Below are 18,931 nucleotides of genomic sequence, written 5' to 3'. Positions count from 1 at the left end.
GGAGAAAATTTGTCTAACACATAAGCACACAACATCATACTCACACCAGGATGTGCCTTGCTGTGCCAAACAAATGCAGGATTATATCTGCTTGCTTTCACAGATCTTTTGTAGTGTGTTTGGGAGGTAGTGCTTGTTGGTAGTGAGAAGGTCTGGGGGGACTTGACTAGGGTAAAGTCCTTAGAGTAAGTCCCTTCAACCATGCAAGCATAGCAGACATTCTGGAACACACATATTGACTTCAATGTCCTTGGCCAACAGAACCAAAGCTCTAACGAAGGGGGAGCTCCAGTTCCATGAAACGTGGTGGCTATGTTTTATGTCATATACTAATAAGTGATCATTGTACTTCAACTGAATGGTGTTTTGAAGACTTTATATTTATGCCTGGCACTCCTCACCCGCTGCTATAATCTTCATATGCCTTCACAGAAAGCGTGCAATAAGACAAGTACACACTGGCCCTCAAGATTCTAGCTTTTTTAGTTTCGTTTTGTTTTAGTGCAAACCGGAGAATGATGAATGAATCTAATCCCAAACTGTGGATTATAAATCCCATGTTCATTTGAATGTTCTACGAAGGTTAATGAGAAAGATGCACTCATTAATGGCTAATGTTGATTACTTCCAAAGTGATACCTAATATGCTTAAAGTCATACTAAAAATGTTTTTTTTACCTAAATGTATTCCTTGCCTTAAGGTAAAAACATTTTATATGTCTCTATCCTCTCCCTTCTTTGTGGGAAGGGGAAGAGAGGGGAGAAGCAATCCAGCACTGTGCACAGCTGCATCTGATAGTGAAAGGATGAAAACTCCTGCCAATTTATTTTTACCAATGAGCCCATTGGTGAGACTGCCAAGGAAGAGGAGAGAAAATTCCTACATTGTGAGGGAAATGTTCGACATTTGTCATCAGTTGCCATAGGAAGATTTCCCCTCACCTCTTGTATTGGTTTATTGCAGTGATATATAACTTATGTACTTAAAGTGGAACTAAACCCCCCAAAGTGCTCACCTCCACCTTCCAGTGATGCAGTGGTTACACCTCTCACTGGCCGCTGTCATCTTCTTCCAAGCTACTACCAGGTGCCAGATTTTAAACCTTTTGATTGCCGGTTGGGGAGCGACACCATCCTGTTCAGATACACAGGAGTCAGTCATTCCGGCACGGGAATGCGAAGCTTAGTGTCCATTCAATAGACAATTGCAGGCAGGAAGGTAAGTGTTTGATATAACACACTCACAGTTTTTAAGAGTTAAAGTGGAATTGCACTGAATGTGAGCATTACAAACCAAAAATGCTATTTAATTCACTGTTACTATTCAAAGCAAACTCCCCCATCCATCTACGTCTCCACGCTTTATTTTGCTGAGGTTTCATTTTAAAAACCACCCCTGGTATTTCTGGCAATGGCCATCTTGTTTATATCAGGGCTCGACAATTCCCAGATCGCCATGGTGACCAGAAATTACGTCCTGGCGTCTGGGCCCCCTCAGGCCTCACTGCTCTGTTGTTCCCCACCCCACGTCCTCGGCCGGCACCTCTACCCCTCCGCACAGAGTGGACCCCCAGAGTCTCCCCCATCCCTCCCCGTGTACAGAGTCCAGGTGGAACACAGAGCTGCACAGCTCCACAAAAGCCACCCCCCTGGAGAACACCACAGAACCCCCCTAGAGCCCATGAAGCGGAGGACGCCACCTGTGCGATAGAGGACAACCCACCTCCAGCACCGTGCCGCTCCCCCCCCCCTCTAACCAACGACAGCAAGCAGGCAGGCATCTGGAGGAGCCACTGCTAGACAAGTAAGAGCTGCCCCGCTGCCCCCCCACCTGTCTTGCTGCACCCCGCCTGTTTTGCTACTCCCCACTGGTCCTTCTACTCCCCCACCTGTCCTTCTACTCCCCCCCCGGTCCTGCTACTTCTCCCCCCCCCTCGTCTTGCTACTTTCCCACCTGTCTCTCTGTCCCCCACCTGTCCCTGTCCCCCTCCTGTGACACTGCCCCCCATCTGTCCCACTGCCCCAACCTGTCTCGTTGCCCCCCTCCTGTGACACTGTCCCTCACCTATTTTGCTGCCCCCCTACTATGATACTGTCCCCCACCTATCCCTCTTCCCCCCTCCTGTGACACTGCTTCCCACCTGTGATGCTGCTCCCCACCTGTCCCACTGCTCCCGTCCTGTGATGCTGCCCCCCACCTATTTCCCTCCCCCCTTCTGTGATGCTGCCCCCTTCATGTGGATACAAATGGAGAAACAGGAAAAGGGCCCTTTTTCTGTTTCTCCATTTGTATCCAGTGTATTCGGACCACCCCGGTCTGTTGAGGGCAGCAAGCAGTGCATATTCCAAAAAATTCCAGAACATTCCTATTGGGTCTACTGAGTCCTTTCCTAGCGCAGGAGTAAAGTGTTTGTTGTGTTGGATTTGCTCCCTTCATGTGACGCAACCCTCCTATGATGCTGTCCCGCTGCCCAACACCTGACCCATTGCCCTCTCCCATTACAATTCCCCCACCTGTCCCACTACTCCCCATCTGTCCCACTGCCACCCCTGTGACGCTGTTCCCTTGTCTCGCTGCCTTCATTTTGTCCTTGTGACACTGCCCCCCTCCTATCCTGCTGCCTTCCTCCTGCGACACTGCCCCCCTCCTGCGATGCTGCCCTTCCACCTGTCACACTGCCCCCCACCTGGCTCCTAGATTCAAAGCAGATTTGTCAAGCCCTGATTTATATAGCATTTACTTCCTGGAATCCATCTGTCCTTAGCTCAGGCTTTAGCTGAGCTGAGAACCCTCCCTTCCCTCCTGAAGCTACCTAAGATGTACGTCATAATTTTCCTAGGCATGGAAACCAGGAAATAACTAAAGAAATATAAAAGAAAAAAAAGGTTTAAGACAAGTAAACATGATATACTTTCCTATCTGTTTATTAATACTAGCAGCATTAGGATTAATATTGATTGAGAGAGTGAAGTTCCACTTCAAGTTTATTTCCACAAATACCCGTAGGGGAAAGTTCCCTTCAAAAGAAAAACATCCATAGTTGTTACTGATGCTAAACCATGCAGAGAAAACTACTACTAATAGTAGATTTCAGTGAACGACAACAGACTGCGCAGAGAATCATGTGAGGGCTTTTGTTTTGTTTTGTTACTTTTGCGTTGTGCAACTCGGATCTGTTTTGACCCATTTTTTGTGGATGAGAGCATGTTCCTGGAATGAGGAAAAGGACCCAACTTCCAGGCTCCGTATATTTAGCTGAATTGCTGTCTTGGCAAAGAAGTGCACCCGCCACAGTTGTTTTCAATTAGGAGAACACTGCTTTGTTTGATAGTTGCAAAACATTACTGCTTACCCTCTGCAGAAAAACACCAGGATCAGATTTAACCTCATCGAGTTTGTGGTCTTAAATGGTGACTATTATCTTTTGTCTCCGCAGCTTTTTCCTTGGAAGGCTCTGGAATCAGCTTTGCAGATCTCTTCAGGCTTGTTGCGTTCTACTGCATTAGCAGGTAAGATGGATGCTTCTGTATGATATTGTGTTAAACATTTCTTGATGCTGTTCTGACACATCACTAGTTATGTTTTATTTAAAGGGTCAGTATTCAAAACATATTGCCAACTGGCAGTAGATTTAATAGTTGTTGAATACCCAGTATAAAATTGCAGTTGGGGAAGGTTTAGTATACATCAGTTATTTGTGCTTCATCTCTGCTGCGGCCTGGTTGTGATCGGCTTTGGATGAAGGGTAAGCGGCAGAGAAGCATAACTTGTATCAATCAGTCGGTGTTAGTGGGGAAGTTAATTCGATTTCTTGCAGACTTGTGGATGCAAGGAAGCGGTTGTTTTCTGTTTGGGCCCGCACTGGGCGATTATCGCAGGCACATAATACAGTGCAGGGAATGTATGTAGAAGCATTGCTCTGCCCACCGAGTACGCACGTGCTTGCCTGCTGCAAGCTCTTCAAAAAATGTAAGTAATTGTTCTTTTAAAACACTGGTTGGCATATACATATTGTGCTATCTTGTATGGCTCTCTATGATCATGATCAGGGGTCCCCAAACTTTCTAAACAAAGGGCCAGTTTACTGTCATTAAAGCGGAGCTCCACCCAAAAGGGAAAGTTCCCGCTTCAATGCATTGTCCCCCGCTCCCTGTTAAGGATTGGTACCTTTTGGGGAGGGGGTACCTGAATTTGACAGATTCCCACTTCCGCTGCAATCGCCTAAGGAAGCTGTCCTCCCCCCTCCCTCCCCATAGTCTTCTGGGACTCATGACAGGTCCCAGAAGTCTACGGGACCAGTGGCGGACTGACCATTTGGAAACTCGGGCGCTGCCCGAGGGCCCGGGGTCAGTAGGGGGCCCCATGAGATGCCCCTGGTACCTTTTTCATAGGCTTTTTTGAGTTTGGGCAGGGACACAGGGGCCCCATGATCCCCTATTGCCCGGGGGCCCCATGAGTTGTCAGTCCGCCCCTGTACGGGACCATTCACAAACCGCAGCGCTACTCGCACATGTGCAGTGGCACACTGCTGTGAAGCCACAAGCTGTCACAGCCAGGTGCCCACACTGAAGATGCCAGCGCTGGGGAGAGAAGTGAAACCAGCTGTGGTGAGGACACCGCTGGACCGAGGGACAGGTAAGTGTCCGTATTTTAAAAGTCAGTAGCTACAGTTTTTGTAGCTGCTGACTTCTATTTTTTTTTTTTAAATCAACTGAAACTCCGCTTTAAGACTTTAGGGGGGCTGCACTGTGGCCATTGGGAGTAGAAAGGTCCTGGTGTCAGTGGGGAAAAAAACAATGCACCTTCTTTGGTGTCAGTGGGAGGAATTGTGCCCCATCATTGGTGTGAGTGGGAGGAATTGTGCCCCTTCTCTGGTGTCATTGGGGCCCCCCTTGCTGGAGTCACTAGGAGAAACTGTGCTCCATCATTGGGAGGAATTGTGCCCCATCATTGGTATCAGTGAGGGGAATTATGCTTCATTGTTGGTTTCAGTGGATAAAATAGTGCCCCAAGGGCTGGATAAAAGCAAGCAAACGGCCGCAGTTTGAAGACCTCTGATCTAGATCAGGGGTCTCCGAAGTATGGCCCTCCAGCTGTTGAAGTACTACAAGTCCCATCATGCCTCTGGGAATCTTTCCTGTGGCGGTCAGAGTCTTGCAAGGCCTCATGGAACTTGCAGTTCCTCAATACCTGGAGGGCCATCGTTTGGAGACCCCTGATCTAGATGCCATACTCTCCTACCAGTGCCCAGCATAAACGCAAGGATATAAGCATAATCGTGCATGGCTCTGTAGGTTCCCTTTGCATATCTGCATTATCTGGGCACTTTCTTATTCTATCCTAGTACTGTCAGGCATTATATCTGTCTCTGCATGCCCCACTCAATTATATTGTAAGCTCTTATGAGCCGGGCCCTCTTAATACTCTTGTTTTTTGTTGTATTGCCACTGTACTGTCTCCCTGGAGCATGGACAAAAGCGAGAATGTTACATTGTATGCACCTAATGCACTTATGGGTAGGAGATTTTAAAGCCTAAGTGCATCCAAAATAAAAAAAAAAACAAAAAACAGAAAAATCAGCACAAGGGACATAACTTACATTCAGTAGGAAGTGTCCCTTGTGCTGATCGGTCTTCTTTTACGTGAAATCCTCCTCTGTCCATGCTTCCCAAGTCACTGAATAACTATGCCTGCCCTTTCTGCCCAGTGGCTCCATTCATACAGTAGAAGCTGATACTACAGCTTCTATGAATGGAAAGCAACCTCTGAATGGAGAACAGGTGGATGGTTGAAAGGTTTCATCCCCTCCATTCGTAGATCTTTGCTTTCATAGAAGAAGGTCTGTAACAGTGTTTGTTCTGTTAACCCCTACCACACCTGAAAATTGCGGTGATGGGAGACATTGGACATAGGAAGATTTAACTTATAAGAGAGGCAGCACTATAAGGGACACATCCTACTGACTTCAAGTTATGTCCCCTGTGCTGATTTTGCTGTTTTTTATTTTGGCTGCATTTAGGCTTTAAGATGATCCACTTGGACCACCAAGATCCAAGGCTTAATACAAACGTGTTGGGTGGCTCTATTAAAGCACCACCTTGCAAAGGAACATTTTGGAGCCCTAAACAAGTCATAAAATGCATTTCATCATTTGTATGCTCCGAAAATGGGGAATACATGTATCCATGTGTCCTCAGTGTATTTTTAACTATAGTGCCAAATGAATAAAGTGAGTGGATACTAGGTTAGCCCAACAAAATTTCTCCTTCATTGACTATTGGTGAGAAGTACAGTTTCAAGACAGGCAGCCTAAATAAAAAAGAGCAAATCATAGGCAGATGCAGAGTGGAAATGAAAAATAAAATAAAACACGAGCACATTCTTTTAGGGAACATCCTGTGAAAGCAGAGACTGTCCCTGCTTTTCAGGATCACTAGCACTATGCTGCACATGTTTATGAAAGAACCAAATGTGCATTATACCATCTTTTGGAGCTTTTGAAAGACGGGCCTTGTCCAAAAGCTATGGCTGGGTTAAGACTGCCAGGTTTCTGTATCTATGCTGTGATATATTGGACACATTTTACTTTATTTAGGCTTATGTGGTGTTAGTAGTTGCTATTGTATTGGTAATTCCCCTTTAAATCGGTTGGCATTCATGGTAGATCACATTAGATTACAATGTATAACTTTTTTTAAATTACATTTTAATCAAACATTTTTTTGGGTGTTACTGACATTCGCTATGGGTATCACACATTAACATCAATTTTACCAAGTATCAGATCATGCATTAACTAGTGGTGCACCGAAATTAAAATTCTGGTGCCGCAAACGAAAATTCAAAACCGAAATTCTGGTGCCGCAAAACCGAAATGCGCAGTTTTTAAAAATGCATATATATTTTTGGGAAAAAAATACACTTTGATGAAAAAAAACAAATATATACCCCAATTGTTTTGTAAAATATGAAAGAGGATGTTCCGGCTAGTAAATAGATACTCAACATGCCACACTTTAAAAGTACGCACACTCATGGAATGGCGTGAAACTGCGGTACTTAAAAATCTCCATGGGTGATGCTTTAAAGATTTCTACAGGTTAGCAGTGTAAAGTTGCAGAGAAGGTCTAGTGCGAGAATTATTGCTCTTGCTCCAACGTTCATGGCGATACCTCACGTGTGTGGTTTGAACTCCATTTACATATGTGGGCATGGCCTAGATTATACCACTACTTGAGAGCACGGGGGGGACGGGGGCACTTTAAACTTTAAAAAAAAATTATGTTTTGTTTTTTTTTTTGCACTGTCCCTTTAAAAATTGTTTAATCTTTTTTATTCTTATCACAAGAAATGCATGCATCTCTTGTGATAGAAATATTTAGTGACAGGTCCTCTTTATGGAGAGATATGGGGTCAATTTTATGGGGTCATTTTTATTTAAAAGATGAGCTTCCCTGTAAGGGAAGATTCTGATTGGTTGACCATACACTGTTAGATTTCTTTGGTTCAGTCTGCAAGTACCTTTACAATGCTAAACAGCGTGGAGGGACAAATCCCCCTGCTGAGCATTTAATTGGATGCAGCAACTGCTTAGCCAAATATTTTCCAGCAGGCTCCTGTGAGGGGGCAGAGAAGTTGCACTCTGCAGAGCTCAGTGAGGAGAGCTCTGAGAGTTGATTGGGAAGAAGGGGCACCCCCCCCCTCCCCTTCCCACAGCACACAGGAACAAATCTGAGGCTGGCAATCACAGACTGTGTGCTGGAAGTCCCTCCCTGCTACCTTTTTGTTAGGTTGATGTCAGGAAAACTTATCAGAAGTAATTCCTGCAGATAGCATAGGAATTATAGCATCAGACAGAAATGACACAGGTGTTACTAAACCCACCACAGTAAAGTCAGTCTGCTTGTTGTACTCACTGTGTAAGCTAAGGGGTTAATCCTCTGCATTGTGTAAGGATGTTTGATCCTGTCTTCTCTGATCCTCCCCTTCTACTGTCCCCAATCCATCTGCTGATGAAACAGAGCCTTGGGGGCAAATTGCACATGCTCAGTTTGGTGTGTATTGCTAGAGGTTTTTTTGTTTTTTATTGGGAGAGTGCATGTGATCAGCACAGGGCCAATCAACACTGTCCAGAGAGAGCGTCGGGGGTTACGCAGCCCCATAGGTCAATCAGGGGAGAATGAAAACTCCTCCTACAAACTTTAATCAGTGCTCTGCTCTTCTGAACACTGATAGAAAGTCACAAGACTGTTCGAACTGCTGATGAGAAAAGGTATTTAGCAGTTTATATTTACTAAAATAATTGAATTTCCATGTTGTGTGTACTGTGGGAGACCAGATATAGTGAATGCAGGGTCCTGGGTTTAGTATCACTTTAGGGCCTCTTCACACCATGCCCTCATCAGATTTGCACTGTGCGTTCCTGTGTGATTCAACCTGCATGCAAAACGCACTGCTTTTGGAATCTGCAGCGGGTGTCATTAAACAGTCCAAACACAGGTCACACACGCAGTGCATTTCCCACACCGGATCACATGGTACTTTTCTACTATGCAATCCAGTTACAGTGTGTTTTAAAAAGTAGTGCACACACTACTTTTGGCACTGTATGGTGCGATTTTTTTTTTTCTCAAAATGATTGATTGGGCTTGAAATTGCACCTGACATAGCCGCATGTGAGTCAAGCAGGAATGCACAGCGCATTGCTGTGCGATTCTGATGCAGGCATGGTGTGATACCGACCCTTAATGCCCCTAACTGAGACAAGTACACACTATAGAGGGATATGCTTTGTTCGTATTTCATGTCTGAGGTTTACAACCGCTTTAAGTCTGACACCATCAAACATTGCCATTGATGCCAATGGGACTATGCTGCAAACACATGCCTAACATCGGGATGGCACTTGCAACGTGGTTGTTCAACATAAAATTGGGGTGATGGAGGTAGGAAAAATTCCCTTGAAACCAAAAAATGAGCATGTGCCAGCAGTATTACCTCCTAAGTGTCTGTAAACCGGCTGTCAGCTTAGATAAAGCAAAAAGGGAAGTGCAGCGCTCATAAAGAAAATGAGATAATGATAAATCACTCAATAATACAGCGTTATAAATCAAATAATTAAATACATGAATAAAATGTCTAAGTGACTATAGGTGAATAAGCACAACAAAGTACTATGGGTGAAGTGCCCTGAAGCGGCGCTATAGTGAGCAAAATAAATATGAAAGGTATCCACGTGGAGCAAACAAATGGCATGTAAATTCCGCTAACAAAATTGGCCACCCGACTTCCGTGAGGGTGCGGCGGCGTGACGTCAATATGCAGGACGCATTTCGTGCACATGTTATCAAAGGGATCCGCCTATCAACTTAGGTATCACGTACCTGGTGATGGAGGCCAATGGAGAGAGGGCTTCCCTTGCGGCTAAGTTCCAGACGCCCCTGAGAGTGGGACAGCAGGAGTCAGACCCAAAGTGGCACAGGTTGCCTGTAGGAGTGCTCATTGGTGGTCCACCCAGGAGCACAGCTGATGCACTGAGATGGGATCTGCAGACAGGTGGTGCCTGTGTGAGGTATGTAGCCTTCTGGGAAACAGGATCACAGGATAGCCAGTTCAAAGCCAAGGTCAGGTACCAGTTGGAAATCAGAGCAGACGTAGTCAGATGGGATAGCTGAGGTCATACACAGAGGAGCAAGAGGGAATATTCGTTAGCCAAGACTTGGTCCGATCAGGGGTTAAGTAGAGAAGACAGGTCCAAAAGCAAGCTGAGTCGGTATCAGGAAATCACAGAAGCCAGAGATCAACCAGCACCTGAGAGTAGGACAGGGCTTCCTTATAAAGGCTATTTGGAGCCAAATTTGAGCCGATGTGAACTTCTGCGGCCATGCAAGGTACTGGCAGGGGTGCCAAGTCTCCTAACACCTCTGCCGAGGACAGAGCCCTGACATTAGGTCTAAAGTGGCAGTGAATTCTGCCACCCATGTGAAAGAGGCCTAAGAAAAAAATTAGGGGTCAGTTCACATATATGCTGATTGGATGCGGTTTGAACCGCATCCAACCCACTTGACATGTGAAATACCATTGCTTCCTATGGTGCCTGTTCACATATGTCCGGTGCACGGGCGCTGCGGACTAATTGCGGTTTGAAAAAGAGTCCTGTACGATTTCTGAGCAGTGGCTTCAGGTTCAGGTGCGGATTACAGGCTATTGACTTCTATGGGAACCGTTTTATAAACCGCACATGTGTGAACAAGATAAGATCCTGAGCTAATCCTGTGCTGAACCTAACGTGAACCTGTGAACAAGTACTGTATCAATTAGCTGTGAAACCCGAGCTTCAATCTGCACCGCACCTAGCCTTATAAATATGTCTTAAAGAGGTAATATGTGAGCGCTATCCAAGAATCTATAAAAGATAGCAGCTAGAACACCAAAAAAGGTAACCAAGAAAAAACCTTCCAACAGAGTACATACATATAAGGTGCAGCGCTAAAATAACATAAATAAAAACATCATATTATAGCATAAAATCAAGTGCAAATATCAGATCACACTGAGGTGAAATTGAGTGAATAAAAAGTCCCAAGATAAATGAAGGCTTAACGTGGGGATCCAATAGATCCTAATGAGTGCGTGGGGCAGAGTTCCAGTGTACCACACGGTGAATCTGGGGTAAAAAATGCGCACTCACCAGAAGTGCGTCAAAAATACGCATGTGAGATTTATCCTGTTACATCAGGTAGCGGTCATCTACTGCCAAGGTAAGGTCAGGGTCATACACCTTCCAATCGCAACTCGGGGTAGGCACTCCAAGATTCTTAAACGTGTCTCAAACGTGTCACCATCTGCCCTTTTTTGAGCAGGTTCTGCAAGTGGGGACTCTCATTGAAGAGAGCCCAATCAGGGACACCACATAGCGTGGTACCATATACACTGAGTTTATTATATCAGAAGGTAACAAAACAATGAATGGTAAGGATAAAATGAAATGGAAGTAAACACTGACCAGATACTGTTCAGGACGGCCACTAGCGGTGGTCAGACGTCCGTATACTGTAGCCCCCCCTATAAATATGTCTTACTTTCCCTTGCTCCATGTGTTAGCCTTTCATTTGTTTGCAAACTATTTGGACTCCATACTGTCAGGCTCAGCATTGGGAGCAGAAAGGGGTAGAAGGCATCAGGGGAACATCAGAACAGGTCTCTGGAGGCCTAATTGTACACACAAGGCACTATAATTACTCTATGGTGAAAACTAAACACGTGTGGGTGGAGTTCTTCTTTATTATCAAAGCTTATTTTTATTGTGTAAACATGCGTTTTTTAATGAGAGGTTTGTAATAAACTTGGAGAACCATTTTATTATTGCTGCCGCCTATTTATTGTCATTATTATTCTTGAACTTTCAGTGTCCTGATTTAAAATGTTCTGTAAAATCCATTGGTGCTTGCATTGTGATGATAGAAATCTGTGGTTTCAGCCGCAAAGTAGAAGCATTATTATAGGATGTGTGTGTAAAGAGCCTTTATTAAGGAATGTTAGTGACATGCTCATGTTATCGGGTCATTGAGGATAATGTTTGTCTGGGCTGCAGACCAAGGAAAGATGTAATAATATCTGCTCCTGTGAATGGAAGGGACGTAAGGTCATCTGCACCCAATGCTCCGGAGTACTCTCAGGACTGAGCAGGCTAATGATGGGTTTGTGCCACTGCTGGGTGCAATGTGATCTTATTTTCCACTTCCTAAGGGACTTTTCCCTAACCCGTGTGTATAAACAAAACAGAAGCAGGTTCAGTGTGTAGAAAACCAGAGGAACAATGAATCACACTACAAAACTCATTGAACTTTTCTGTCATCTGTCAAGAAATGGTCGTTAATATATCAGCCTCAGTTTGTAAAAAAAAAACGAGTGAGTTCTCATTAAGGGGAAACTGGAAAATAAAATAAACCATTAAATAGTCTGTTTTACTTCTATAATATTGTCTACATTTTTTAACTGATGTGTTTTATTTGTTGTCTTTTTTCAACAAACAAATATGAGATCCAGGTAAAAAGCTAAATACAAAGATAAAATACATATATGGGAGCTGTATACCTGCTTCGTTGTAACAAAAAAAAAAGTACATTTGATGATGTATTAATGAATACAGATCTGCAATAATTTGTGTTTTCCCTGAATCTGAGCTTTAATATATGACAAAGGATTTCCTGAATAAATATAAATTGCTAAATACCTTTTCTCATCAGCAGTTAGAGCAGTCTTGTGACTTCTATCAGTGTTCAGGTGAGCACGTGTTAAAACCTGTAGGAGGAGTTTTCTTTATGCTCTAGGAGGCTGCAGAACTCCTGACCCCTGTCTAGACAGTGCTGATTGGCCCTGTGTTAATCGCATGCACCGTCACAAGAAAAAAAAAAAACTCTCTAGCAATACACACCAAACTGAGCATGTGCAAAGTGACTCCACACAATATGTCTTATTAGGAGATAAGAGGGGGAGACTGGAAGAAAGGGTGGATCAGAGAAGTCAGGATCAAACAACCTTTTTACACAATGCGGAGGATTAACCCCTTAGGTTCCTCGGTGAGTATAACAAGCATGCTTTACTGTATATACAGACTGATGTTACTGTCATGGGTTTAGTAACACTTTAAGTTAGAGCAATGGTAATATGTCAGTCTGTGAAGGTTTTCATTTAATCAGGTCATGGTAGTTAGTAGCATTCAACTGGACTTGCTCTATAATGTTAAAGCAGCTGAAAAAAATAAATAAAAGTCAGCAGCTACAAAAACTGTATTTGCTGACTTTTAAAATACAGCCTCTTACTTGTCCCTTGGTCCAGCGGTGTCCTCACCACCGCTGGTTTCACCGGCCATCTTCTTTCCCTGGCGCTGGCATCTTTAGTGTGGGCACCCGGCTGTGACAGCTTACAGCTTCACAGCCGGGGGCCCACTGTGCATGCTTGAGAAGTGCTGCACTTTGCGAATGGCCCCGTAGTCTTTTGGGACCTATCACATGTCCCAGAAGACTACGGGGAGGGTGGGTGGAGGACAACTTCCACTTCCAATCGCCTAGGCGATCGCAGCAGAAGTGCGAGCGGGTACCTGTCAAATTTGGGTACCCGCACCCCAAATGTGCCAATCCTTAATGGGGAGTGGGGGACAAAGGCTTAAAGCGAAACTTCCCCTTTTAGGAGGAGCTTCGCTTTATCTATATATTGCCACCCACACAAGTAGCTTCCTCTGCTTTAATGAGTGCCAGGAACCAAACGTTTAGGCCTCGTTCACACCATATATGCATAAAAAGTGATGGAAAAAAATGCACAGATTTCACTTGCAGAGGTTCCTGCACAGAAAAAAAACACTCATAATACTAGTGTTGTGGTGTGAACAGGGCGCATGAAGAACAATTGTTTTCTTTATGCCCTTGCAGAACGTAAGCAGAAAAACTTTAGTCTCTTCCCCAAAGGTGTGAACGAGGCCTTATAGTCACCCAGGTAAACCCTTTTACGATCACTATCAAGACAGATGTAGATTTGCTCAAAATTATACTCCAAAATAGGATGGGAGGTGTGAAAAATGTGTTAAACCACCTGTTTTGTTTTTTTTATATAATTTATTTATTAAATTTTTCTGATACAAAGAAGAACATCCAAAACATAATAAAAATAAGATGGAAATACACATCACAAGTACATCCCCAATATCTAAGTTCCCTTTGAAACACATTTTCCCTTCCCCACCCTTCTTCCCCCCCTCCCACCCCCCTCATACCCCTGTCCACATTCTCTTCCACTTCCATTTTCCTCCCTCATGGTTCTCTGTCCATTTCTATACCCCTCCATCTTACATCCTTTCTTTCTCTCGGGATCTCAGTTAGACTTCCTCTAATATATTCTAGTTAGACTGCAATTACGTTCAGATATTTTGTAGATGTTTTAAAATTTAACCAGCTACTCCATGTTTTTCTAAATTTATTTAATTTATCTACCTTAATATTATGTAACTCCTCCAACCTATAGATATTTTCCACTCTGTTTATCCAGTCTTTTACTCTTGGGGCCTAAGGACTTGATCCCCAAATTTTGGCGAAACCGCCTGTTTTAATGACATAGTCCCATCACTATTCTTCCATTGAGCTTGGGTCTGACCATAACCATTGGAGTTACTTGGCTGGAAGGGTGAATTGCTGTCAAATTGCTTGGGTAAAACAAGATTTCATGTGGGTAATGCTGGAGATGGTGATTACGGTCCAAAACAGAATTAGGGATTGGTTTTTCCACTTTGACAGAGGTTGCCTTGTCCACACACCTTGCAAAGTTTTGGTCCAAAGACGGGGACTTTTTTTTTTGAGGACCATGAAATGCACATTTTATACTTTTTCAGAATACAATGTTTTTATCTCATAAGGTTCTGACAGCAAGCAATTCTTTGTCTCACACACAAAAGACTTCCATGACAAGAGTACTAAAGACAATTCAACATTTTGCCCAGGGATGGGTTTCATGTTTCCTTTGTTATGTGGAATTAGCATCCTATAAGCAGTTAGGTCAAAAGAAGGAGGACAAGGAAAGATCACATGAACTAACCTCAAAAAGCTTTGTTCGCCTGCAGGACCCAGCAGACTTTAAACACAGCTTGAAAGAAAAGTTTATTTGAGGTTATATAGGAAGGATAGGCCAAAAACCCCATTGTATACAGCAGCCTGGAAGCTGTCCAACAGCTTACAGAAATAAAGGTCTGCATGAATGAATAGCATGTGAGTTTTCTGTGTGAAATGAGTGTGGCTCTGTGAGCCAGAATGTACAGTTTCTTGGTAAAACGGTATCTGCAAACTAAACTAATAAAGGTTTTTAATGTACTGGGATAAGTCCAGATTTTTCAGATCTGTTCTTAGAAAACTCCTAAAATATCAATACTGCCTAAGAAAAATGTTCAGTCAAGACACCCTTTAGAATTGCGCACAATCCCAGGGCACACCAGTCTGAAGGTTTGTTCACACCAAGAGGTTCTTTGATGGGTTGCTCTATACTCGTGAAACACACAAAAAAGTTGCTGGCATGATTTTTTTTAAATTGCGCCGCACAAAACATGTGGTCTGGCGAGACCATGTGTTTTAGCAGGCGCCAACGTACGCACATTTGATAAATGCGTGGGAGTGCCATTGGGAATTAATGGCACCCACCCGAGTCTGTAAAAGGCAGCACAGTTTGTGCAGTGCGGGATAATGCGTGATTTTGCATGTTTTACCGCTTTCCACACACTAAAATGTAGTTTGTAAGGCAGAGTTAAGTGGTCGGTAGGTTGTAAATCCACCCCCCTCCCAAAATCCTACCTCCTAGCACAAAGTTCTGTTTCTCCTCCCCCCCCCCCTCCAAATCTCCTATCACAAACCTCTGATCACTACAGGAGTAGTGACAGTGGCAAAGAGGAGGAAAAAACCAGAGGAGGCGTGGGCTGTGCTCTCCCCCAACCTCCTCCATCTCCTCTCCCACCTGACAGTATCCCAGAGAGAACGCAGAACACACTTAGATCAGATTTTGCAGGGTTTGATTACCTCGCTGTACCCACAATTTTACCTGCTGGGACAGAAACAGTGTGGGGAGGAGACCGGGATTTAAATCAAGCCCTGTACAGTCTAATCAGAGAGCGATCCTATGTTAACACCTGTGTACAGACAGGAGGGGGAGAGCACAGCCTGCATCTCTCCCTGCCTCTCTTCTCCTCCCTGCTGCTATCTGTACTTCTGTCAGCAACCCAGGAAGCTGTGTGGGCCACCCGACATGCCCTTAGCAATCCATGACTTCATTGGTTACTAGGTGGTTCACGGGAGGCCTGCACAGCTTCCTGGGTTGCTGGAGGAGGCTGTGCTCTCTCCCTGTTGGCTTAAAGTGTTACTAATCCCACAACAGTAAAATCAGTCTGTATATACAGTAAAGCATGCTTGTTCTACTCACTGTGGAACCTAAGGGGTTAAGCCTCTGCATTGTGTAAAAAGGCTGTTTGATCCTGACTTCTCTGATCCACCTTTTCTTCCAGTCTCCCTCTCTTATATCCTGATAAGACATATGATGTGGAGTCACTTTGCACATGCTCAGTTTGGTGTGTATTGCTAGAGATGTTTCTTTTTTTTTCTTGGGACGGTGCATGCGATCAACACAGGGCCAATCAGCACTGTCCAGACAGAGGTCAGGGGTTCTGTAGCCTTCTAGAGCAGATAGAAAACTCCTCCTACAAGCTTTAACTGGTGAGCTACAGCTCGCTGTCTACCAACACTTCCAAGGTCTGTTGTAAATCCTGCCCCTGCTGAAGGCACTGGTTCCTCCAGATTACTCCTACATCTCTACTGTGGTTTTGTGAAGCTTTATACCTGTCCAGAATTCAGCCTTCGGCCTCATGTGCACGGGACGTTTTTTTCCTCCCCTGGATGCCTTTGCTCCACGGGAGGAAAACACAGGTTCAAAAAACGCACTTGAAGCCGCCTTTTGGATGCGCATTTGGTGTTAATGCTTTCTATTGGCCAGAATAATAATGTATTCTGGCAATTAGAATGCAATAACGTGTGAATGATGCTAAATGCGTCTAACGTTACTGTGCCTTTGGGTGTTTGACATTTTTTCCACTAAAACACTCCTCTTCTGAAAGTTTTGAGGGTTTGTTTCCTACCTCTAAAGGCTCGTAAACACCTATGTGTACATGGATACATGACAACATAGAGGGGCGTTTGGAGGCAAAAAAAAAAAAAGTCAAACTCTTGTAAATTTTAAACATCCAGTGTGCATTAGGCCTTAAAATAATCCCTTCAAGGAATAAATGTCTGCACGCGTATTGCTCTAGTTGTGTTGCTGTTATCCTAACACTTTGTTCTGGTTCCCAAGACGTAAATGCACACTTTTTTGTAGACTGTCCATTGCAAAAGAATCAGCTTGAGGCTAAGGATGTAAGAGATTGTCTTAGGCACACATAATGTAATTCTGAGAAATGTTCTTGTCAATTTGTACTTTTTCCTACGTATGACAGTAACAGCTACAGTATAATTTATTGATATTTGTTTCTACCTTCAGGGATGTTCTACCCTTCACCTTGAAGTTGCCTCATGCTATTGCAACAGCAAAATCTGAAGCTGAGCTAGAAGAGATTTCTCAGCTGGGAATCGGTAAGTAGAACAAAAAAAAGAGCTTTAATTAGACCCTTTTAATGTGGGTAAACCTGTTCCCAGTGCCCTTTTTTTTTTTTTCTTTTCTTTTTTTTACCATAATATTTTTTATTGAATAAGAGAGTCATACCAACAATAAGAATTGGTGTACATTTCTCAGAAGGCATTACAGAATAGGTGTAAAGCGGCAAACAGGTGAGAAATCAACAACGCTATACAGATTCAGCATATCATACAGGGTGACAACCTCAAGTCAAAAAATCTGAAGGAATTATCTGTCTGGCATGGCATTAAGAAAATGAGGCTAAGAGGTCTATAAATTACTACACATATAGTAGATTAGTAAACGTCATCTGATAGGCTGAAGCTCATGGCTTCAGATAGGCATAGCTATAGGCATCAATTCGTAAAATACTAGTGTCCCTTTCTATACACAACACCTGTAGCTCCCGGGCATTAAAATAGGGCCATATCTTACTTAATTTACCCCAATATGCCCGTATGCATGAGCCCTTAAAAACTGGGTTTGTGTATAGGCGTACTTTGCATTCACAATACAAGTAGATGAAAACTTCTTTTATTTTTATTGAGCCACTTCTATCAAACTGTTGAAAGGTATACATTCTGACATGTTATTATTGTTGAGGACTAGGGACAAAGACGTCTCCTTAAATGATGCAGAATTGGTTCAATACCACTGCCTTAGATGTAGGCCATCTAAAAGGAAAGCAGGGGCCTTTGCTTTGTAGCATATTCTCTTTAACCACCTCCCATCTGGCCATTGTATATAAATGGCCGGACGGTGGCAGTGCAGGGTCGGGTGGCCGTTTATAAACGGCCTCCCCGCCCCCTGCTTGTGCGCGCTCCCTGGGAGCGGGCAGCACCGCGATCCGGTGCCCGCTGTGTCCTCCGGACACAGTGGAACACCGATCGTCGTACGAGAACTCTGTGTGAGGTGATCACATGCAGAGTAGTAAACAAGATGTCACTTCTGACATCATTGCTTACTACATGTGAAATCTGTGAATGATCAGAGGTCACATGGTACAAGGCTATTCATAACAGCCTTGTACCATGTGACAAGCTGTGACCAATCACAGTAGTTTTCAATGTCTGCAAGAATGCAGCCAGAGAGAAGGAGAAATGATTGCTTTTACAGCCTTTATGGGTGTAAAAGCAATCAGTGTAAAAAAAAAAACAAAACATCACCCCCACAAGTAGTACAGTGTCAGACACTGTACTGCTAGGGTGACAGTATGGAAAAAAATAAATAAATAATATAAAAAAAATAAAATAAAAATGTAAAAAAAAGTTTAATAATTATAATTTTTGGTTATAAACTAATTTGGGTTATATTTTTTTCACTAAAAAGATAACGGAATCAATTTTGGCCAAGATTTATGATGAAATATTATTTATTTGCAAACTTTTATAAGAAAAACATTTTTTTTCAAAATGTTTGGACATTTTCATTTACATAGCAAAAAAAATAAAAATCCCAGTGGTGAATAAATACCACCCAAATAAAGCTTTATCTGTCTCAAAATAATGCTAAAAAAGTCATATTGGTACAGTGTTGCATGACCGCGCAATTGTCATTCAAAGTGTGATAGCACTGAAAGCTGAAAATTGGCCTGGACAGGAAGGGGGTAAAAGTGTCCGGACTTGAAGTGGTTAAAACAAAAATCGACCCTGTCACCAAAGAAGTGAACGTTAAAAGCACATAACAAAATCTCACATGAAATGTTCTACTTCTGCATAAATAATTTTTTATTGA

The 18,931-nt window shown here is 43.4% G+C and overlaps 1 protein-coding gene across 3 annotated transcripts in view; it reads left to right on the top strand.

Annotated features, from left to right (window-relative positions):
• Positions 1 to 18,931, top strand: part of RIN2 (Ras and Rab interactor 2) — a 272,461-nt gene that overhangs the window by 196,907 nt on the left and 56,623 nt on the right. For all 3 annotated transcript variants that reach the window (XM_089669793.1, XM_089669794.1, XM_089669795.1), the window contains 2 exons: positions 3,438 to 3,510; positions 17,063 to 17,154. In XM_089669793.1, the coding sequence (XP_089525919.1) occupies positions 3,438 to 3,510; positions 17,063 to 17,154 (165 nt within the window). The remainder of the gene's footprint in view (positions 1 to 3,437; positions 3,511 to 17,062; positions 17,155 to 18,931) is intronic.

The sequence above is a fragment of the Staurois parvus genome, unplaced genomic scaffold (genome assembly GCF_062004578.1).
Source record: "Staurois parvus isolate SC_StPar_1 unplaced genomic scaffold, SC_StPar_1.0 ptg000081l, whole genome shotgun sequence".
NCBI lineage: Eukaryota > Metazoa > Chordata > Amphibia > Anura > Ranidae > Staurois > Staurois parvus.
The sequence above is the reverse complement of the archived record's forward strand: the minus strand, read 5'-3'. Positions and strand labels throughout refer to the sequence as shown.